The sequence below is a fragment of the Mytilus trossulus genome, chromosome 13 (assembly GCF_036588685.1).
Source record: "Mytilus trossulus isolate FHL-02 chromosome 13, PNRI_Mtr1.1.1.hap1, whole genome shotgun sequence".
In the NCBI taxonomy this organism is placed as follows: domain Eukaryota; kingdom Metazoa; phylum Mollusca; class Bivalvia; order Mytilida; family Mytilidae; genus Mytilus; species Mytilus trossulus.
In genome coordinates this window covers 47,813,007-47,838,358 of record NC_086385.1, presented here as the reverse complement: position 1 = coordinate 47,838,358, position 25,352 = coordinate 47,813,007, and the positions used below count along the sequence as shown (strand labels likewise).

The 25,352-nt window shown below is 30.5% G+C and overlaps 2 protein-coding genes across 2 annotated transcripts; one reads left to right on the top strand and one right to left on the bottom strand.

The window, feature by feature from the left end:
• The first annotated feature begins 799 nt into the window (after positions 1–799).
• On the top strand, positions 800–2,107 carry LOC134694431 (toll-like receptor 4). The gene has a single exon (XM_063555441.1). It carries the CDS (start codon positions 800–802, stop codon positions 2,105–2,107), a length of 1,308 nt encoding a protein of 435 aa, XP_063411511.1.
• Positions 2,108–11,340: 9,233 nt separating this feature from the next.
• Positions 11,341–15,477, bottom strand: LOC134694940 (toll-like receptor 4). Its single transcript, XM_063556057.1, has 2 exons — positions 15,367–15,477; positions 11,341–13,579 (listed from the first exon to the last, which is right to left on the bottom strand). The coding sequence occupies exon 2, from the start codon at positions 13,551–13,553 to the stop codon at positions 11,403–11,405; it is 2,151 nt and encodes a 716-aa protein (XP_063412127.1). The 5' UTR covers positions 13,554–13,579; positions 15,367–15,477; the 3' UTR covers positions 11,341–11,402.
• Between the last annotated feature and the right edge of the window lie 9,875 nt (positions 15,478–25,352).

Sequence of the window (25,352 nt, the reverse complement as noted above, 5' to 3'; positions counted from 1 at the left end):
GTTCTATTTTATATACTGCGTATCAACTATACAAACAAACATACATACAGAGAATGTATGCATATTTGACCAGCGGTGTAGATGTTATTTTCCAAATCTCAAAATATTTTGTAATCACAAAAATATCACTGATAACAACATCCCTCATTTCCCAACATCTGTAAAAACTCTTTCACTTGACTTTAATTTGATAGAAATCATTCCCCCAACAACATTTAATCATTTAAATAATTTAACCGAATTAGATTTATCTTGGAATCGATTAGTATATCTAGAAGAAGGGACTTTTGACGGTCTATTGAGTCTTCGGAACTTATATCTCAAAGGAAGTTATTTGAATTTCAGCTTGAAAATTCCAAATAATATTTTCAAACCATTGGTGTCATTAACATATTTGAATATAGCGTACAATAGTTTAGCAACAGTCAATTATTCATATACCACTATACCAGGGATTTTAATTTCCCATCTATTTCGATTACAAGATATAGAAGTAGATGCAAGACGTAACCGATTAGTGTTTAATTTTCAAGACGGATACAGAAAATTAACGCATCTTAAAAGGTTGATAACCGGCTATTGTCGTTTGTCTTCTGTAACTAACACAACATTTTTTAATCTGCCCTATCTTGAGCATATTGAAATGAAAAACTGTAAAACGATTGCATATGAACGTTGGACATTGCGAAATGGAAAAAAGTTACGATACGTAGACATTTCTTATAATAATTTTTCAACCGCTGGTCTTTACAATCTGATGACAGATTTGAATTTCAATCTTGGGTTGAAAGTTTTGAAAATGACAAACTCTTTTCGAGATGTGTATACCTTTATGCCTCAATATTTTTCTCTTCTTTTAAGTAAGACACAAATTGAAGAAATTTATGCAGATAATAACAATTTCGTAGAAGCTTTTGGTAACGAAGAATTTTTCATGCTACCTTCTACATTGAAAGTGTGCGATTTTGCAAATAACAGACTTTTGAAGTTCCATTTTGGTATGCCCTTCTTGTTGATATTAAACTTACGGAATAATTCGCTAGGTGTGTACCTTTCGACAAAAAGATACACAAATTCCAGCAAGACTTACCTACGAGAAGTTGATCTATCTTTCAATTCTATTCAGGATTTATCTTTCACTGTATTTCACGGACATGTAAATACAATCAAGATCAATCTTAGCAACAACAAAATATCGGATCTCACTTTCGATCTTTCTCATCTCATTAGTTTAGAAAAACTTGATCTATCTTGTAACAACATCAATGGAATAACTTCGCAAAAATCTATGGATACATTACATAAAATCTCGAAAACATCAAAGCTGAAAATTGACCTGTCAAATAATTTATTAAAGTGTAAATGTCAAAATCTACATTTCCTACAATGGATGGAAGCAAACTTGGATATGTTCATAAACAGCAATAATTACATATGCCAGGTTGATAACAATGACGTAGTTCATTTGACAAATGTTCAAAAAATAATTAAACAACTTGAGAAGGAGTGCAGTTCGTATACTATGTTAATCATTTGTATAACAATGGGAATAATTACTGCTTGTATCACCCTTGCTGCTGGATTGATGTTCCGATTTCGATGGAGGCTACGTTATCTGTATTATATGACAAGACATAAATACAATGTTTTAAAAAATATTCAATCTAGCGATACTTACAAATACGATGCATTCATCTCGTATGCAAATGAAGAAACCGATTTCGTTGTGAATGAAATTATACCAAACATAGAAAGTGATGACAACATAAAACTCTGTATACATCAGCGGGACTTCGTTCCAGGAGAAGAAATTACACATAACATTACAAATGGAATTCACCAAAGTAGGAGGACAATATGCATATTAACGCGATCATTTCTTGATTCATACTATTGCATGTTTGAATTTAATATGGCAAGAATGGAAAGTATATATTCCAGAGATAGTCAAAACATTCTCTTTCTGATCTTCATTGAACAACTCCACCCTAAAGATCTACCGTTAGTCATTCTGGAGTTAGTTCATAGCCAATCTTACATTGAGTACCCAAATGATGAACAAGGAAATGTCGTGTTTTGGGGTAAAATTAAGGACGCCATAGCTTGATCTTCATTAACTCAAAACTTTGAAAACGTTTCTTGTAACAGTAGACTTTCTTACAACTGATTTTAAAATGGGAAGGGTAACAAGTGTGACAGAAAACGGATCATTACCAGTATTGAATATGCTTGCTGTAAATTCCTATAAATACTGGGTAATACTGGTTAATATTTGCAAATACTGGTCGATTGAATTTTTGAGTGGACATTACTATAAAAACTATTTAATACAAGGGGCTTTTTTCACACAAAAAATATAATGACTAAAATTGATCTGTAATGCAGGGTCAGGTGCTGGCACATTTTCTTGAAACTCATTTGTAGCCTGGTTATCTTCGACAAGTTTGGAACTGTCTCTTTAAGATAGGTTTAGACTGCATGGTTTTGGACTAACTGAAATATTGCAATCATTTAAACTGGGTTTTTTTTAACATAGTTTTGAAGATACAAATGTAATCTTGAGGTATCTGTTTTATAGTGATATGATATATGTGCAGGTTAAAAAGTTTTTGGTTTATCCATAAATCACAGAAACCATAAAAGTAAAGATCCTTTACAATTTCCTTGTCGGTACTTAGAAACTTTTTTTCTTACAGTTGTATTTCCAAAACTATCTAATTGTTTCAAGGGGGCTTCCAATACCACTCTACTTTACAATTTTGGTATGGCAATATCTATTGCGGGCTTTTGTTTGAGTTTTTAACATTATACAACTTGCATGCTTGGCCATGTGATCGGCTATTAAAGACCTGTTATTGTAAATACTTGTAATTTTATTTGCTTGTAAAATCATACATCTTCAATGAAAAAAAAAGAAATTTACCTATATGAAAATGTAAAGTATACAATAGAATAACCTCTTTAAACTAAATTAGTGATCAGTAATGTTAAAAATTAATTTAACGTATTAATATCATTTATTCGAATAAATGACTCATGCAAAAGGAAAAAGCTAAAATATTTCCTTCTTTTTATCATGTTTTCACTTCAATAAAAAGGTATAATTCATTTTCACGTTAATAAACTGTTATAAATTACCACCATGACAAATCTTAATCGACAAGTATTTTGCATTTATAACCACATGAAGAATAATGTCCCGGGTGTTAAATATAACCTTGATGTGTTCAAAGATTAAATGTCATGAACACAAAATAGCTGTTACCTTTGAAATTTTAGTTACTCTTAAACATTACAAATATGTTTCTTAAACTGAGTATCGAACTTCATCATGCAAAGTTTAACTTAAAATTTAGGTATACTGTTATGTCCCTCTTGGTCATGCAGATCTTAATGATTCTCAGTTTTTTCTACATTCTAGGCTTTGAAATGGTTAGGTTGTTTATTGCAGTACTGAAATATTCATTCATTTGGATGATTTTGGTTTTTTTATACATGTATTAAATAATCTTATTAATCGCGTTTATTGGATGAAACGTTTCTTGTCCAATCTAGTGAAAAGATACATCTATTGCAAATGTATAAATTCATCGAATATGAGACACCAATATGTTCAGGTTATGTGATATACAATGAAGACTATAAGAAACATTTGTTCTGCTATAATCATTAAATGTACCGGTGAAAATCAGTGTTGTCTACGGATAACCTGTAAACTCTACAGCTTACAACATAATGTTCTCCATACATTATTAACCGTCTTTTTTTATTCGTGTGAATATGACAAATGCAACTGGAACATTCAGATTATAAACCATGAACCACGGCTTCTTCCCATTTCAATCGGTATGAAACTAAAATGGTTGCAAATCTCCTCTTTAGATTTTTTTAAAAAGCATAGAAATCAACTTAAATATTTTGAAGTATTTTTAAACATATTTAAAACATCAATAAAATCATATACTGGTACATAAATAGTCTTTATCAAATACTGGTAATTGAACATTTGAAAGGCGAAACTGTTTTACTATTAATAATGGTTAATTATCCTAATAACATGTTCATGTGCATTTCCAAAGCCAGGAATATCGTTAAATGTTACCTAATTTCGTCGTGCATTTTGTCTTTTCACATGTTCCCCACAGTTGTAACAATAAGGTTTCTTACAGAAATACGGAAACTATCATTATTCTAACTGCATTTATTTATACTTTGTCTGAAATTTAGCTCAACAATGATAAATCTGCAAATTTGGTATAGTAAATCTGTTTTTGTCTGTCATTAAGGTTGATGAATTATCTTACCATGCAATAGCATTAATATAACTTCTTTATAAACTTTTATATATGTAACAACAGACGTTCTCCATCGGAATACCTATAGATAAACAAGGAAGACATCATAAAATTAAGAATGGAAACGGGGAATGCGTCAAAGAGACAACAACAGGACCTAAAAGCAGAAAACACCTTAAGGCCACCAAAGGGTATTCAACACAGCGAGGAAATCTCGCAGCAGGAGGCGGGCTTCAGCTTACCACTTAACATTAATGTATACTTGTTCAGCGAAAATGAACGTCACACTGAACTCCGAAACATATAAATGAATTAAAAAAAAAGATAAAAAAAAAAGAGCGAAGGCCAGAGATTCCTGACTTTGGATAAATCTACATCTAATATGTTAGCATATGTTTGTTCTTTAACGGGAATTGATTTTTGTCTCGTCTTTCGTTTTGTGTCATGGCGTTGTCAGTTTCTCTTTGATGTATTAATTCATGTAGGTATTTTCCCTTTTTCTTTATTTATTCTTTAAAATTGAAATAATCAATAAAGATAAGAATTTCTATATATTTCTAGAGACAATCCGGGTAAACTTATCAATACTTTAAAGAAACTTATTCTAAAAGGTTACCAACACCATAATCAGATCTTCAAATATTGTTTGTATTGATATAAATAGTTTTTTTTATTATGAGTAAACTGACATTATACATAAATACAGGTGATATACACATATGTACATTTGCACAATGACGTTTTTCTGAAACTGTTACTGACGTCTTTAAACTACGTTCATTTGATGTTGGATGTGTACTGATTGACATTTTAGTCTAAGATACATTATATTTTTAAAACTTGCTATTGACTTTAAATTATATAGTTGTCAGTAACTGCGAGTACTGTCATATCTGTACTTTGAGTCTTCCTTGCATGTATGAATTCCCTGCTGGGTGGTTTTGTATGTTTGTAAAAAAAAATGTTATGAATTACTAGTATGCCGTTAGTTTTCTCTCTCGAATTGTTTTATATTTTTCATGTCGGGGCCTTTTATATCCGACTTTATTGTATGGTTTTGCATTGTTGAAGGCAGTATGATTGCCTATAATTGCATACTTCCACTTCTTTTTAACTTTGGTGGATAGCTGTCTAATTGGCAACTGTACCGAATGTCCTTATGTCTATCTAAATAATTATTCAAGTATCCAAATTGATACCAAAATATTTAAAAAATTCAAAAGTCCCAGTAAGCCTTCACTTGTATGAACTTTCTTCCAGTGGTACTTTCCCATTCATCAGTTTTTCATATTAGACGTAAATATTGAAGAAAAAACTATTCAAAATGTTAAGCTGTTCGAATTCGTCACATTTCTGCAAACGCCTTTTTTCGTTAGAGGTAATGTGGATATTAATCTAAACCAAGAGGTTGACAGATTTCTTCTTAAAGGACCGTCATGTCAACAAGCACACTTTAGATAATTCAGAAAGTAGGAATGAATAGTGTTGACCAATGCATAGATTAATGTGACGATAACTATGCATGTAAAGATTGTAAATTGAAGGCTCTTAGGGTTAAAAGTAAGATCTAAACGAAGAATGACAAGTATTAAGTTGATTAGTGCAAACATACAAGCAGCAACTTGTTTTAGTTTAGGATTAAATCTACGTATTACAGAGGGAATTTCAATATGTTTTGATCAGTGTATAGGCTAAATACGTGATACAAATTAATATAGACAGATATTTTACATGTCATGGTTAGAACGACTTGCTTAGTCTGTACTTGGTTAAAAGTAAAATAACAAATATATACCGAACTCTGAAGAAAATTCTAAACGGAAAGTCACTAAGCGAATGTCAAAATCAAAAGCTCAAAGACATAAAAAAAAAATTGATTACAACTGTCATATTTCTGACTTGGTACAGGCATTTTCTTATGTAGAAGATGGTGAATAAAACATCGTAATTTTGTTTAAATGCTTCGACTGTTGATAGTCTTCAATATGTTTACAGACGTACAAGCCTCTAATTAATATAACTTATTTCAATTCAAGTTCATGATGATATTTCAATTGTTATCAATGTTGTGTTTGAAACGTGTTTTTGTTGTTTTCCAGAGCCATAGTATTAAACTTATACTTTTCACTCAACTATTTACCTTCGGGTAACTGCGGACATTTTGACCCTGATTTCCAAATAAGTTTGTGATGTTTTTTTTTATATTTCATATGTAATGCCAATCCTTTTGGTAGCTTGACTGTTCAGGTTGTTTATTGTTGATTTTATTATAACAATACATTTGATTTAGATATGTAATAAGAAAGTTTTGGCGTACGTTCACTGGTATAAGCCAACACACTTTGTGACCGTTTCATGTCATGCTACTATGGGATATGTGTTATTTGTTTTATTTTGCCTTTGCGTGTACAGCTTTTCTTCAGAATAATCGGTTGTTAGCGGTTTGTGGGTTTTGATAAGATGTGCAACATGTTTGTTAATTATAGAATAACTAATCGAAGAATTCAAATAAAGAAAAATATTCAACGAGTGACCGAACAACACATTAATTGACGAATGCGAGTAGTTATTCTTTTTATTACATTGGAAAATGGCTTTTTATGAAATTAAAGTAGAAAATGTAAGGAACTATATCTTTTTCTACGCATTAACAAATTTGTTTTGAGATGCGACGTCATCGACAACGTCTTGACAACGCCTATTGTTGTATAACGTCAGAGGAGTGAAATAACCACGTTTATTTCACATGTAAAATTATCGGTTTTTATTTCACTGGGAAATCAATGTAATTCATTGCAACCAATGTAATAATTCGTGTTATCCTTTTTGTAAATTATATGTTGATTAAACCTAATTTTACAGGTAGGGTAACCTCTCACTTGCATGACAGTCACATATGTTCAATCATATTGACAACAATGTGTGAAAAACACAAATACACATAATGTGTAACAATGTAAAAACTAGGGATGCAGCAGTCATTATTGTGATATAATCTTAATCACTATAAAATTAAAAACAGATTATTTATGTACGTAGCAAGTAACCTATTTTTGTATATTCAATTTGTATGGCCTTGCTGATTTAAATTTAAAGATCATTTCCTTTCCCCACGTCTTATGATAGACAAAATAATTAACAATTCAAACATATCTCTGTCGCCGACAAATACGGAAATCACGAGAGTAATTAAAATTAGATTGTTTAATTGAGAACAATTTGAAGGTCGTTCATACCAACAATTCACATATTTTGATACCAAAGTTGAAATGTACTTTCTAGTGTTATTTATTGAATTAATTTCCATTTTTTAAAACAGTACAATAGTTTGAAGTAATTATACCGAATATATCATTATCAAGTAATTTTAATTATACATGGGTCAATATATACACTAAGTCTTGGACATAAATTAGCCCATTTAATGAATTCTTTAATTTAGGTAAATAAATCAAATTACCGAACGAATGTTAAATTCTGATGCAAATAAGAAAACAAATCGTTCCATGTTATTTGAGAACTACAAACACACATAATCATGACACATTTGTATATCTAAATATATTTACACAACAAAAATTACAAACAGTAAACAAAATAAATGATTTAATTTGAAAAAAAAATATGTTGCCTTTTCCCTCGCCTTTATGGTGGACAATACAATTAACAATCCACACATTACACTGTCGCGGTCAAATAAGGAAATAACCCCACGGAAAGCAATTATAATCAAATTGTTTAATTGAGAACAATTTAAAAGTTTTTGCTATATAAATATCAATGGCCGGTTTAAAATTTTATTTCTGGTGTTAGATAAGAGCTAAAGGTTTTCCCTTTTTTTTTTTTGCTTAACATTAGGGAGATGATTTACTTCTTTTGTTAGCGGTTTGTGGGTTCTGATGAGATGTGCAACATGTTTGTTAATTATAGAATAACTAATCGAAGAATTCAAATAAAGAAAAATATTCAACGAGTGACCGAATAACACATTAATTCACGAATGCGCGTAGCGCATGAGTTAATTTTCAGTGTTGTTCGGTCACGATATTTGAATTCTTTGATTAGTTATTCTTTTTATTACATTGGAAAATGGCTTTTTATGAAATTAAAGTAGAAAATGTAAGGAACTATATCTTTTTCTACGCATTAACAAATTTGTTTTAGATGCGACGTCATCGACAACGTCTTGACAACGCCTATTGTTGTATAACGTCAGAGGAGTGAAACAACCACGTTTATTTCACATGTGAAATTATCGGTTTTTATTTCACTGGGAAATCAATGTAATTCATTGCAACCAATGTAATAATTCGTGTTATCCTTTTTGTAAATTATATGTTGATTAAACCTAATTTTACAGGTAGGGTAACCTCTCACTTGCATGGCAGTGACATATGTCCAATCATATTGACAACAATGTGTGAAAAACACAAATACACATAATGTGTAACAATGTAAAAACTACGGATACAGCTGTCATTATTGGTTTATAATCTTAATCACTATAAAATTAAAAACAGATTATTTATGTACGTAGCAAATAACCTATTTTTGTATATTCAATTTGTATGGCCTTGCTGATTTAAATTTAAAGATCATTTCCTTTCCCCACGTCTTATGATAGACAAAATAATTATCAATTCAAACATATCTCTGTCGCCGACAAATACGGAAATCACGAGAGTAATTAAAATTAGATTGTTAAATTGAGAACAATTTGAAGGTCGTTCATACCAACAATTCACATATTTTGATTCAAAAGTTGAAATGTACTTTCTAGTGTTATTTATTGAATTAATTTCCATTTTTTAAAACAGTACAATAGTTTGAAGTAATTATACCGAATAAATCATTATCAAGTAATTTTAATTATACATGGGTCAATATATACACTTAGTCTTGGACATAAATTAACCCATTATATGAATTCTTTAATTTAGGTCAATAAATCAAATTACCGAACGAATGTTAAATTCTGATGCAAATAAGAAAACAAATCGTTCCATGTTATTTGAGAACTACAAACACACATAATCATGACACATTTGTATATCTAAATATATTTACACAACAAAAATTACAAACAGTAAACAAAATAAATGATTTAATTTGAAAACAAAATATGTTGCCTTTTCCCTCGCCGTGATGGTGGACAATACAATTAACAATCCACACATTACACTGTCGCGGTCAAATAAGGAAATAACCCCACGGAAAGCAATTAAAATCAAATTGTTTTATTGAGAACAATTTAAAAGTCTTTGCTATATAAATATCAATTGCCGGTTTAAAATTTTATTTCTGGTGTCAGATAAGAGCTAAAGGTTTTCCTTTTTTTTTTTGCTTAACATTAGGGAGATGATTTGCTACTTCCGGTCTGAAAATATCACTAAAAGTGCATATGACAATTAACTGTACACCGACTCCTAAAATGTATTGTTCTAGATACATTAACATTGTATTAAAATAGTGTGTTTATTAAATGTCACATACGTTCTCCTTTTTAAGGTCAAATGTCTTTCAACTATAAACAACGTTGAAATTTAAAGCATCATGATGGATTTTTTTTAAATATTCGAATGGAATTAATGTATATCAATGTTTCAGATTGGATGCGTTAAACGTAAAAATGTTATCTTCGCTTCTCTAACAAAAGAAGCCGATATTTGAATTCTGGGATGTATTCTCATGTTATTTATAAAAAAAGAAAGTCAGCAAATCACATACGTTTTTCACCTATGAATCTTCTTTTTGACAACTTTTATTACATTCTGAGGCGGACAAGAGGTCAGATAACGCCCGATGTTTACCTTTGATGTCGAAAGCATACATATGACATCACAAAGTAATGGCACAAAAGAAGAAATCATCTTCTCGCGGAATTTTCGTTTAATGGAATTGTACACTGAAATAATGAATGTAATTGAATGATTTGTTTAATTTTCATTAGAATATATATAAATGTATTAATACGCGTCGACAGGTTAACTAAATTTGCTAGAGTAAAACTACATATATATACCGATGGACGTCCGCAAAGCTTCAAATAAAATACGGTTATCACTTTAATGTAGTTGAAATAGCAGATTTGAAACGTGACTGCCATGTTCGTTTTACATTTATGACTTGAAGGATTTGCCGTATTTACATGTTTTCATCATTTTATGTGATATTATTAGGACAAGATTTTGGGGTTTAATATGCAAATTGACTACTTCTAATTCAACTGGATGATAAAAACCATAAACATGCGAAATAAAGGCAACGATAGTATATCGCTGTTCAAATTCATAAATCGATTGAGAAGACAAATATCGGTTACAAACTTAAAACTAGGGTAAAAATCAACAATAAGAAGGAAGCAATGGAACAACAGAAACTTTACACCGAAGGCAAACGCCAACATACATAGAAACGAACTATTTGATAACAACTGATTGGATGGCAATGAGAGTAAAATTCTCTATCTACCTGTCTTTAACAAAGGATGTCAACATCTTGAATACCGGAATGTAATGACTAATAATACATTAAAAACTCAACGTTTTCACTGAGAATTCATCTTTTAATAAACTGAATTACATTCTGACAGGAAATGAAACCGGAAAACGCACGGTGTTCTAGTCTGAATGATGGAAGCATACATATGACGTCACACAGATGAGAAGACAAAGAAAAAACATTATTTCTCGGCATTTTCATCTAATGAAAAAGTTACACCAAAATATTGAATAATTTGTTTAATTTGCATTAACATAGAGATAACTGTTTTGTATTTGAAGCTTTGTGAACGTCCATCTTTTCAAGGTAAACTCAATTTGCGATTAATGTTTTATGTTGATCAGATAAAACAGATGTAAAATATACAGAGTACATTATTTCAGAATAACAATTGTGAAACTATCATACAACAAATGAATAACTCAATCGCATTATATATACAGGCAATACTTTAGAGTTTAAATCACATGTACCACGTACTACATTGTTTTTGTTCAGATGTCACGTGGCTTATTAGAAACGAAAGTACACATACCATATACACTTAAATTTCAAACAAAGTTGACTGTTTGGTAAAAATGCCAAGCTAAAGTAATCTTTTTTCAATTATTCAGATGAACCTAACGATTCCGCTATTTTCCTCCAAAACACAACATTTCCTTGTTCATCATTTGGGTACTCGATATACGATTGTTTCTGAACTAACTCAAGGATGACTAACGGCAGATCTTTTGGACGCAGTTGTTCATAGAAGACCAGAAAGAGAATGTTTTGACCATCTCTGGAATATATACTTTCCATTCGTGCCATGTTAAATTCAAACATGCAATAATACGAATCAAGAAACGATTGGGTTACTATGCATATAGTGAACCTACTTTGGTGAATGCCATTGGTAATGTTTTGTGTTATATCTTCTCCTGGAACGAAATCCCGCTGATGTACGCAGAGTTTCAAGTTTTCATCACGTTCCAAGTTTGGTATAACTTCACTCACAACGAAATCGGTTTCTTCATTTGCATATGATATGAATGCATCGTACTTATAAGTAGTGCTAGATTGAATATTTTGGAATACCTTGTACTTATGTCTTGTCATATAATACAGATAGCGTAATCTCCATCGAAACCTGTACAGTAATCCAGCTGATAGAATAAGAAGAGACATAATTATTCCCACAGTTATACAAATAATTAACGTGGTAAACGAGCTGCATTCCTTTTCAAGTTGCTTGACAACTGCATTTACATTTGTCAGATGGATAACATTATTGTTTTCAAACCGGCACCTGTATGTAGATGTGTGTATGAGCAAATTTAAATTTGCGTCCATCCATTGTAAGAATTTCATGTTTTGGCAGCTACATTTTAATAGGTTATTTGAAAGATCAATTTTCAACTTTGATGTTTTTGAGAGTTTGCGTAAAGTATCCATAGATGTTTGTGAAGATATTCCACTGATGTTGTTATATGATAAATCCAATCTTTTTAAACTGACTAAATGAGAAAGATCGAAAGTAATATCCGTTAATTTGTTATGACTCAGATCTATTTTTACGGCTTGATCATGTCCGTGAAATATGGCAAAAGATAAATCCTGAATAAAATTGAGGGATAAATCAACTTCTTTGAGTTCAGTATTACTAGAGTTAGTATATCTTTCAGTTGAAAGGTATGCACCCAGTGTGTTATTTCGTAGGTTCAATATCGACAAGTAAGGCATTCCAAAATAGAACTTCGACAGTTTATTATTTGCAAAATCGCATACTTTCAATGTGGGAGGTAACATGAAATACTTATCGGTACCAACAGCTTCTACAAAACTGTTTTCATTTACATAAATTTCCTTTATTTTTGTTGCGTTTAAATCAAAAGCAAAGTATTGTGGCACAAATACATATACAGAATGAAAGGAATTTGTCATTTTCAAGATCTCAAGTTTGTCGTTGAAATATAAATCGGACATCAAATCAGACAGACCGTCGTCAGTTAAATCGTTTTGTGAAATGTCTAGATATTTGAGCTTTTTTCCATTTCGCAATGTCCAACGTTCATAGCTTTTCGTGTGACAGTTATGCATGTCAAGATACTCAAGATTGTGAAGATTGAAAAACGTTACATTTTGTATATAAGGCAAATCACAAAGACCTATTTCCAAACTTTTAAGATGCGTCAATGATCTGTATAGGTCTGGAAATTTAAATAATCGTATTATATTTGGCTGTATTGCATCTACTTCTATGCTCTCTAATTGAACTAGAGATGATAGTAAATCGCTTGGAAAAGTTGGAAATTGGTAACTTTGTTCGACCAAATTATTCCACCCTACATTCAAATATTTTAACGAAACCAATGGCTTGAAAATATTATTTGGTATTGCGAAGCTATAGTTTAAATAATTCCTTTTTAAAGATAAAGTTTTTAGATTTGATAAACCATCAAAAGTTTCTTCCTCTAGATATACAAGTCTATTAGAAGATAAATCTAACTCAGATAGATTGTTCATGTGATTAAATGTTGTTCGGGGAATTATTTCTATCAAATTAGCCCAAAGAGAAAGTTTTTGTACACTCCTTGGATATTGAGGAATGTTGTCACCAGTGATGTTTTTATCAATACAAGTAACTCTCAGATTTGAATTGTAACATTTACATCGTGGATCAAACATACATGTATTTTCTGTCAGTTTCGTTGTATAAACAATCACGATGCAGTACACGAAATAGACTGTGACCTTGTGTAATTTGGATATCTTCATAGTTCTATATTTAAACAGCAATGTTTCTGAAAATATATTATAATGTTTATATTGAACTTAATAAAAGTTGTAATAAAAAGTGAGGATGATTTATTTTTTTAAATGAAAAACAATTTCGAATACAAAATATTGTACATGCTGTATCAAATTTATCATGTATGATGATTATAATCAGATATACGATTCGAGTTGGAAGACATGTGATGTTATGTGCAATGAAAGCAGATTAATTTCCACACAAAAAACTTCATAGTATTCCTGTTTTTTAAACAGTATTCATATGCAAGGGACATGATAATTGGACGGGTAAAAAAGCTGCATTTATTTAACGGTTAACGATAAATGATCTCAAAACAGGACAATTTCACAGATTTTTCTCACAGAGGTAAAAGGGGTCATATACCTTAATTAGACAATAAATAAATAACACATAGGTGAAATATTTAAAGAGTAGATAATTATCCCGAGAAAAAAAACGATTGTCAACTGAAGTACAGCTACAGTTGACAGAAATTTTCGAAGGATAGCGATCTGCTCATTAACCGTCATAGAACTGTTCAATCAAATCATTATACTGAATGTTCTGTTATCATTTTTTATGATATTTTAAATTCAGGGTCATAAATTCAGGGTCATAAATTCTTGTACATAACATTTATTTGTATTCATTTAAGCTTGATCAAGATTTTCTGTGCAGGTAATAGAGTATTTTAATCCACCATTTTGTATATGGAGGGGTGTCTGTGCCGGGATGGGACAAACTCAGAATCAGTTGTGACATCTGGCTACGCTTTATTTTGTAGAGAAAGGGAAGTATGACCCGAACGATAACGCTGTATGGAGTTTGGGGTTGGGATTGTTTCAGTTGTTGTCCATTTGTGTGATGTATTTTGGCTTTTGGTTTTGCCCTTTGATTGGAGACTTTCCACTCTTGGTTTTCCACTGATTTTAGTATTTTTTGTGATTTTACTTTGTTCTCCATGATACAATGTTATTGTCCCCCTCGAATCAACCAATCAAAATATATCATTCTGACAATATGTATATTGTTATCTAAACATATAATTATTTTTACTCGTACTAGGTCATATCTTATCATGCGAAGATGTTGACTGATATTATAAATGGCTGAAATATCACGTTCCCATTTATAAAATAAATTCAAAATTTAAAATTCATCATTAAGCAATGTGATACATGTATGTCATTGAAATAAAACAAAAGCATGTTACAATAAAATCGAGAATGGAAACAGAAAAATGTAAAAGAGACAGCAACCGGACCAAACGGCAGATACCAGCCGAAGCTTTAATACACCAATGGGTCTTCAGAGTAGCGAGAAAGAATCCCACCTGGAGGTAGGCCACACCAGGCCTATACAAAAATGTGAACATAGACGTCTTACTTGACTCCAAAACCTAAACAAGTTTTAATTAAAACGATCTAAAAATAATGGCAAACTTCCTCCCCATTTAGCGTTCATAAAACGAGTTAGTTAATTGATTAACAGTTAAAAGTTTGGCTTTTTAACTGTTTTGATCTGAACGTCAATGATGAGTCTTATGTAGACGAAACGCGCGTATGGCGTATTAAATCATAATCCTGGTACATTTGATAACTATTTAAAGAAAGGAACCATACAACCTAAAACATTGTGTTGCATGTAAACAAAATTGTTTTATAATTCCTTAAATGTAAGGTTTAAACTGAAACTTTTTCTTAATGTACATAGACTAATACTATATAGAAGATAAATAAAGAATTAAAACAGCAATCAGAACATTATAAAATATGCCATCAAATATGTATTTACCTTCGAATATCCAGCTCCTCAACTTTCAATAATGTAATACAATGTTTCATCTATTTCTCTTACGTCGTTTAACTCAGACTAGACGGAGCGATATAATTATTCTGAATTATATTGACTTCAAGCCGACTTTGATAAAAAAAAAATGTTTCCTTATTCCTTTTTAAAATTTATTGAATTTCCTTTTTTTTATGTAAAGAACAATAAACAATTCAAAATTATTTTTTTTAACTGATTTTTTTAATTGAAAAATTAGTCACGTTTTCCTTTTGCACTTTATTTTATAAATAATTGCAACCTTGACATATGATACTAATAATAACAGTTTAATTCGGATAACTGTTCATTTAAAACCGTTTATGAGAGATATGATAGAACATGTTTATAAATTTTCGAATATTGGGGATGATCATGATCTGAAAGTTATCGTAATGTAAAAATATAGTTCTCACACAACACGATGATAAAAAGTGTTACAATTCTTAATTATCTATTATGGTTGCGTATATTTTACTCACTATATGTAACACTTAATGTTTGTGAATTGCAAATACTGTAAATCAATTGTATTTTGTTATATTTTTGCCATATATTGTTCGTATAAAAAGTAAAATAACAAAACAAAAACAAACTCCAAGGAAACTACAAAACGTAAAATTTAATTAAAATAATGGCATAATCGAAATTTCGTGTTGTTTATTCTTTAGTTTTCTAAGTTGTGTGATGTGTACTATTGTTTGTCTGTTTGCCCTTTTCATTTTAAGCCATGGCGTTGTCAGTTTATTTTCGATTTATGAGTTTGACTGTCCCTCTGGTATCTTTCGTCCCTCTTTTTTCAAAAAGTCAAACGAATGAATAACAATGTCAATTCCTTTTTGGAGATTCCATTTTTAAACTAGAGGTTTCATTTTTAAAGAGACATGTAAAGGTAAAATATTTGTTGGGGGAAATCATAAATCACAGAAGCCATAAACGTTGAGATTCTTCACAATTTAAATGGCATGTACTTGAAAATAAAAACTCTCACAGTTGAATAGAAGGAATTATTTTATTATAACAAAGAGTCTTCAAATATCAATTTCAATACTCTGCACTTAAGTTCTATAAATATGTATTAGACCGTTGTTTTTCCCGTTTGAATGGTTTCACACTAGTAATGTTGGGGCCCTTTATAGCTTGTTGTTCGGTGTGAGCCAAGGCTCCGTGTTGAAGGCCGTAATTTAACCTATAATGGTTTACTTTTCAAATTGTTACTTGGATGGAGAGTTGTCTCATTGGCACTCACACCAGATCTTCCTATATCTATTGATGGCTTTCGTTTTAGTTCTGAACATATTATAACTGACATGCATGGCAATGTGATAGCTTATTAGAGATTTGTATTCTTATACGTTTTTTAAAAAGAAAAATTATATATACCAATATTTTTCATTAAAATACACTGAATCAAGCAAAAGGGTAACTTTTAACTTGATCTTTCTTGATTGATATTACTTCTGTTGCCTTTATTTAAACTAAGATTCAACCTCTTCAAGCAACGTAACATTTTGGTATGCTGTTTGAACACAACGGGACGCATCACGAGTTAATTGGTCGTTACGGATAATTCGTTTTACAGATGATGGCGGGTCCCACATGTAGTGCAGGATTTGTCTACTGTTCCGGAGCACCCGATATCACCTCCAATTATGACGCGGTACGTGTTACTGAGTCTTTCTTTTTTTTATTTTGTGTCTTGTGAACTATTATTTGTCTGTTTGTCATTTTCTTTTTTGAACCATGGCGTTATCAGTATATTTTCGATCTATCAGTTTCACTTTCTCTTTGTTATATTTCGCCCCTCTGTAAGACATATATATTGGTCGTGGAGCTCGTAATGTTTTACGTAGTTATACATGTCTGGCTCTGAAATGAATAGATCTATTGCATTAGTAAAATATCTTTGATATGGATGATAAACATCATATGTATAAACATGAATAAACATCATATGTATAAACATGAATAAACATCATATGTATAAACATGAATAAACAATTTAATTGGTCGTCTTCATCATGCTGATGGAATGAAACTGTATTGGTCCTTCTGATAACAAAGTACATTCAGTAATGTATAAAAAAAAAAGTCAGCGAAGACGATTTCATAAAAAACATGTGATGGTTGTAGTTTTTTTAATTCAATACCCCGCTGAAAATCCCTATCGTCAACTGACAACCTGTTAACTCAACATTTGACTCGGGCTTTTTTCTACACAGGAATATAATGTTAAGTGGTTGTCGTTTGTTTATATGGTTCACATGTGTTTCTCGTTTCTCGGGTTTTTTTAAAGATAAAACAGTTGTTATTCCCGTTTAAACGATTTTCTTTTTATAACTTTTATAACTTGCTGTTCGATGTGCGCCAAGACTCTGTGTTGATAATTTTACTTTGACTTATAATGGTTTACTTTTATAAATTGTGGCTTGGATAGAGAGTTGGCTCATTGGCACTCATGCCACTTCTTCTTATATCTTTATATGACAGATTCCGTTGAAGTCAGGTTAAACAAAAGTTGTACCACGGTTACCACCCATGTAAATCAGAACGAAGTGCAACGGGGGAAGACCTCATTTTGTTTTTCATTTTTTTTTAAAACATAAGCATTAACTTGTCTAAAGCTTCAACTTTTCTTTTAGTGCGGTTTCTTTTTGATTAGTGTTTATTTTGTATGCAATATTTTTCTACGTTTCTTATAACTTATCTATTAAGAAATAATTCATAGAAGCCCTAGATTGTTGGAAATTTACACATGGCCTAGGCCGTGATATTCGAATTTTATCCTGAGTGTAAGGGAGGGATAAAATTAAAGAAAATCACGGCACAGGTCATGTGAAAATTTCCAACAATCTATTGCTTCCATGAATTATTTCGATTCTAATAGGACAATACGGTCATTATAAAACTGAAGCGAGGGTGGGTATGCTTTATGTGTAGCTGGTTTTTTTCCACCCTGTTAGATAAAGCTCAAATATCTTTATAAATAATTATGTAGCTTGCATAGGTTTTTCGTGAATAACTGCTAGAAATAAACTTTAAAATTCTTTAAATTCTTTAACCCATCATTTGTCAATTTGAATTTACATGTTTTTCTCGTAAGCTTCCGTCAAATCCAAAGTTGGCATTTTGTAACTAAGGAGCAACCATATTAACTTACTGAAATGAGTAAATTTGCGAATAACGCAATAGAATAGAAAATAAAACAAAACCTACATAAAAAAACAGTTTTAATTCAATATCATACGAATTCCGATGGTTCGGTCCGTGTAACACTTATCAATTCAAAGTTTTAAAAAGTTTCGAAATTTTAGATTTTGGGAATTTTGACCAAAGTTTTAAAATATTAAAATTTCAAATTGAGTTAAAGTCTTGAAATTTAGAAATTTTAAACAAATTATTAAAATATTAAAATTCTAAATATCGTTATTAAGTTTGATAGTTTAGGATTTTGATCAAACTTTTAAAATACTTAACCTTACGTGCAATTTTGACTATTTCACTTTTTGAAAGTTTGACTTCTTAAATTTTTGATTAAAATATCAAAAATAGAAAAGGGGCAAAAAGAGGGGTTCCTGTAAAAAGCGAAACGACATAAAAGCGGAACGAAACGACACAATATGAATTGAAAACATTCTGATACTTAAAAGCTTATGTATGAAATAAAACCACAAACAGACAGTTGTAAGCGGTGAAAAACAAATATTTCTCAGAAGAAAGACGCTGAAATTAAAAGTACTACAGTGACTTGCCTATAGGTGTTACTGTAAAAGTTTACCTATAGCTCAACCTGTTTTTAAAATTGTCAACACAATAGGGACATTTAAATTGACCAGTTGGTATTGTTAGATTTAAATCTACCTTGATGCTACCTGTAAAAAAATTTACTCACCAAACCCAAAGTTTCAGCATGCTTTTTTCCTGAACTTTTTCTTACCTAGGATTATTCTATTGAGAGATTTTTATTTTACTGTTATTAAAAATATTAGGAGTGATCAAGCCAAACAAGAATGACTATATCATATATGATATTTTCTTGCAGTTGGTTTAAAATTGCATGGACTTAAATGCACTACATTTCATCTTAATGTTTGTATAGCCACTACTAGCAGTGTCTATACCCTAAATAATCCAGTCGTAATATTTAACTCATTTTATGAAACATCAAAATCATATTTGAATAAACAATTTTATTTACTTTTTAACACTAATATTTGACATCTCATCCAGAATTCCAAAGATTTTAAATAATTCCCAATTTCATTAATTTTTCACTACTTCACTAGATTTTTTTCTAAATCCATAGTATAAATTCTGATTAACTTCCCATGATATACTAATTTAACAGGTGCAGAATCTTGTTATTTTGTTATCAATTCCATTACTATATTCCAAATAGATGTCCTCACTTTACAAATATTTTGTAATATTGTATCTATATTTTTACTATATATCACTTGATTTTACTATATCCACAGTAACATTTTATTTCTTTTCCTATGATAAATTTCCAAATCAAACAATATTTGATCCAGAATTTTATAATTACTGTTTCCAATTTCACATGAATCACTTAAAACATTTCCTCACGTTAGGAATATTATATTTTACTTTCATTTTTCACTTTATCACTAGATTAGACTATATCCACTGCATTAATTCAACATTTTATTTCATTTCAAAGATCCCATTTAAATGGTATATCATTTTAAGTTTGTAATAGATCCCAAAACTAATAATGAATGTTTTTAAAATCACGTTTAAAGTCACAGAAACATGTTGGATGAACTCGCACTATATCTCTTACTTGAATTCCAGTTTTGCATTTGTTTAATCTTTAACATAACTAAATCCCATCTATGAAAATTTGAATTTCCTTGATTGAACACAGCATTTTATGCACAAAAGTCCCACTGATATTATAATAGATTTCAAAGAAAATACACAGCAAGGTATACTCCAAAATTATTTTCGAATTTTACATGTACAACATCATATGTAAGCCCCACAGAACAGTTTGAATGAATTATTTCCTCCTTGATGTCCTTCATGACAATAACATCTTGAAAAAAACACATCACATTTTAAGAAGCAAAATTGCCATAAAAAATCTAAGTAATGAATTCAAATGAAATAAATCCAATATTGTATGCACAATGACACCAAAAGATTTCAAACATTGCAAATAATAATCCAAAATGAGAATCTTGAAGGGTCATGTGAAGAAATGAACAACATATCCCTCTGAAAATTTAAACTGTAAACACCTAAACAGCTATTTCTTGTTTCACTGGCAGCTGGACAATACTATGTATAAGGGTTAGAATTTTAAAGAAGCATTTAGTGTGTAAATAAAGTTTAAATTTTCAAACATAGTAATACATATTTAATTTAATCTTTTACTGATTTAGAATTTTAGGTAAAAATTTGATAAATCATAAATGTCAGGGATTTAAAACAATAAAAACCAAAAACTATTTTCTTCCCTATCAATTTTTAATAGAATAATCCTAGGTAAGAAAAAGTTCTGGAAAAAAGCATGCTGAAACTTTGGGTTAGGTGAATAAAAATCTTTACAGGTAGCATCAAGGTAGATTTAAATCTAACAATACCAACTGGTCAATTTAAATGTCCCTATTGTGTTGACAATTTTAAAAACTGGTTGAGCTATAGGTAAACTTTTACAAGTTGATTAATGGCGATGAAAAACTTAATAAAATTGTAAGCGCTTCGACAAAACATCCACACCCCACTTTTAAAGTTAAATGGTTGCTCCATTATAGACAGCGTTTGGACTGGTTATCATATACGTAGCTCCATTATGGGTCCTAAATCAATCACTGTTTTTTTTAAACAGTGAATAAAAGGAAAGGGATGTTTTTGTATTAAGGGATATTATTGCGTATTTGAATTTTGTTATTTGAGCACTTTTAATTTATCGTACGACAATCGACTTTGAGCAAACTAAAACAACACATGTACATCCAGGCAGAATGGGGCGTGCAAAGAGAAGCCACACTATCAGCTTAATGGATTTTTACCATTTTTGCCGTTCACTAATGTTGCTCTCGAAAAACCAGTACAATGTAAAATGCTGAATTTTAGGTAAAGAATTTACCTACGGAACGCCGAAACTGAAATTTGAAAGTCAAGAGAAATAAGAACCGATACAATTGAAGAGGTGTTTGGCCAAAGTGAAGATAAAACATATCAAAATCCATCTATAAGGGCTACGTACTATGTCCTAGGGAGTTGAATCCTTCGTTTCCTCGCATTACAACCTATTTTGAATTATTGATTATTTGTTGCCAGTGACAAATATTTCATAAATGATCCGGAACAAATTAGTAAGAAATGCAACAGGGAGAGAGTGTGCATAATGAAGACATATACAACCTTTCAATTAGTTTAATTGAGGTGTGGAGCTAGCGTATGGCAGTAACTGCTAGCCTTATATATAGTAGTCCTTTCTTAATTTATTATCATTGTCATTTTGATTAGTTTCTTTTGTTTCCGATTCTGATATAGGACTTGTATTTCCTTTTCAAGTGCGTTTTACTTTTCTAATTGCTGTGTGTTTTCCATTCTTTATTGGCTAGAGGTATAGGGGAGGGTTTTGATCTCACGAAACATGTTTAACCCCGCCGCATTTGTGCACCTGTCCCAATTCAGGAGCTTCCGTCCTTTAAGTATTGAATGATTTTAATTTTAGTTCATTGTTATATTTCGGAGTTTACTATGACATCTTTAATCACTGAACCAGTACACTTTTTGTCTAGGGGCCAGCTGAAGCACGCCTAGCACAACGTTCATTGCGACGCTATACGTTATATTTTCCTTCCGTATCATTTCTTGGAACCGAAATAAATCAAAAAAGGCAATACATTATCGTCATGCAATCGATAAAAAAAAACGTTTAAAGTTGCATACAACCGAAGCGCTTTTTCTGGAGCTACCTTCATCAGGAACGTTAAAAAGGCGAATTATATCATTTGGTTTACTGCGAGTTGGTCAGTTTTCACTGATACTACCAAATGTTGGGCACTGAGAACACTAAATAGCCCTGAATTATTCATCTCAAACGCTAACCTTATATAAGAGACTTAATTTAACTTATACGATTTCGGTTTAAATAGGTGAGTTAAATTTTTTGAAAGATGCACAACCTTAAAATTTCAGGATACTGTTATCCCATGTCATGTCAAATATGTAAAAAGAAAAACGACGTCTTCTCTTCATTTTTTACTTTGTAATTAAAAATGATTTAATAAATTTCGTGCTATTTATTTATAACTAAGAATAATTGTTATCAGAGACGTGTTTACATCAGTGATTACAGGTACCCCCTCTTTTCGCCTCTTTTCTATTTTTGATATTTTAATCAAAAATTTAAAAAGTCAAACTTTCAAAAAGTGAAATAATAAAAATTGCACGTAAGGTTTAGTATTTTAAAAGTTTGATCAAATTCCTAAACTTTTAAATTAATAAATGATATTAAGAATTTTAATATTTTGATAATTTGGTTAAAATTTCTAAATTTCAAAACTTTCACACAATTTGAATTTTTGATATTTTAAAATTTTGATCAAATTTCCAAAAATCAAAAATGTCAAAACTTTTAAAAACTTTGAATTGATAAGTGTTACACGGACCCGGTTCACGTAACAGAAAACTTTTAACTTTAGCGGTTTCATTTGGATGACGTCATATTTTGAATGACTTAAATGCGCCAAAAGGATTAATAGACTTTCGCGGAATTGTTTTTCATTTTTACTTTGTTGATTTCTCCGAGCTCTTGTGCATTACTTCTTTTTATTGGGCATACGAATAAGAATAAAAGTAGTTTTGTCTTTTTTAATTGCACTTTTTAAAACAGTAAAATCGGCAAAGGGTCTGCAAATAGGTTCCAATACATGTAGATTTACGTAGGAAGTATACTGTAACAGCCATTATTGTGTATACCTCTGAGTCTGCGCTAAATATATTGTATCGAGAATTTTATCACAGTGTTGTTTACAAAGCTTAAGACGCACGTCATATTAGAACACATTAATAAAGCTATACGTTTTCATGAAATGTTACTACACTAAAAAGTAGTATGCAAATATTATCAACCTTTTGAATAGGAAATAGAGAACTTTAAGACAATACATCAATCTCAATAAATTAATTTGTTTTCCTGTAAAATAGATGCGAAAAATACCAAAAGAGTGTAAAAGAAAGCTAAACGACACAAAAGACACATTCAAATTCATAAGTCGAAATAAACCACAAATCGCTTGAATTAAAAAAGTAAAACGGACATACAACGGTACACAACATACAACAAAGAAACAAAAGACTGAGCAACTAATTCTGCAGGTCACATTCGTGGAAATGAGATTTACAAGAAGTTATGAGTAGTTATCGTGCATCTGATTTCGATTAAACGACATATACAGTAATGGCTGAACATTTTAAAAACTGAACCTGCTTCGTATTTCCTTGTAACGAATGTGATATTTCTTCTAAAATGATAAGTTTAAAGCATGTTTGAATCTTTGCATTGGCATCATAAGCTTCGGTTCATTTTATTTGATGTTTCCGCATTCCAATAATTTAAATTGTACATGATTACATGATTTTAACTTCTCCCACCTAAGTACCAGTATACCAACATCTCCGGCATATGAGATATACATTTTCCAACTTATTCGGTATGTTAAAGCTTGACGCTTTTCTTATTATGAATGTTTTCAATTTACTGTATATCAAAATACAATATCATTTTGGTGCATATTTTATTGTTAATACATATCTGTTAAATAATAGGTATTTTGATGTAATTAAAGTTTTTTCGTCAGTTGATTTCAATTCTGTCTTATTATTACGTCTTTTTTCTCCTCTCTTTCTTAAGTTTGAAAAAAGGGGCTATATTTTTCTTATAAAATATTATACAAAAACTCGTTAAATCCCACGGTTTTCGACTTCTCAATTTCAACCTATTGATATACATCTTTTAGTTGGGTGAAGAAAAATATCATTATGATTTGTAGTTTGTGTTCTAGTCAATTTTTAAGTTTGAGAAATGAATACCTTCATTCAGTATAATCAAACAAGGAAATATATCTCAGGACCTTTCAAATCGATACAATACATTGCTGTAATCTACTTTAAAATATATTTGCATTTTTATGAGACAAAGATATCAAGAACAGTGTTTGAGTCTACCAAAGGTAAAGATATATATCGTATTCATACTGGTCATTTTTTTTGTAATATTCTTAATCATTTCAAGTTACTATTAATTCACAATTCGTAAATTCAAGATTTATTTCAAGCATTAGGGGTATCAGGTAAACCAATGTAACGCGATGTAAATATCTGCTAAAAACATGCTACCGGTATTTGTTTTCAAATCGCCGGAATCTTTCTTTTGTCAATCATCTTTTATTTTGTAATCACTTTTTTGTGTGTTTCTTCGAATGAAGAATATTTACCAGTTATAAGTACTCAACTGTAGTGCTTTTTGTATGTTTATTTTTATGACCTTTTTTTTTTATGTACATACTAAGATTAACGATGGGGTATGGTTGAAAATAATCTCAGTTGCTTGTTTTATCCAAATTATAGTTATGTGAATTTATTAAAATAAGAAAACTCGTTAGTACTTGAAATTATGTTATATCTATGTGTGACAATGTATATGAAATAAAAAAAAATGATATTGGTGAAATATTTTTGATAGCTTTTGATGAAATAAAGCACTTTGACTGACTTGTATATTCTAGACATATGTGTATATTGTTGACTGTATTTTTACTTTGTACATATCGTAAGGTAAGGTAAACAGTGTCATAGTTTAATAAATCATATCAACTTTTTGCACACGGTATTGGTTTCATTTAGAAACTAGATATTGGTCTATGACAGGAAGATTTCTTTCTTAAAATAAATTGTCGGAACTTCAGTCA

What these genes read in the sequence shown, in the direction of transcription:
- LOC134694431 (XM_063555441.1), top strand. Translation starts at nt 800, where the DNA reads ATGACAAACTCTTTTCGAGATGTGTATACCTTTATGCCTCAATATTTT.
- LOC134694940 (XM_063556057.1), bottom strand. Translation starts at nt 13,553, where the DNA reads ATGAAGATATCCAAATTACACAAGGTCACAGTCTATTTCGTGTACTGC.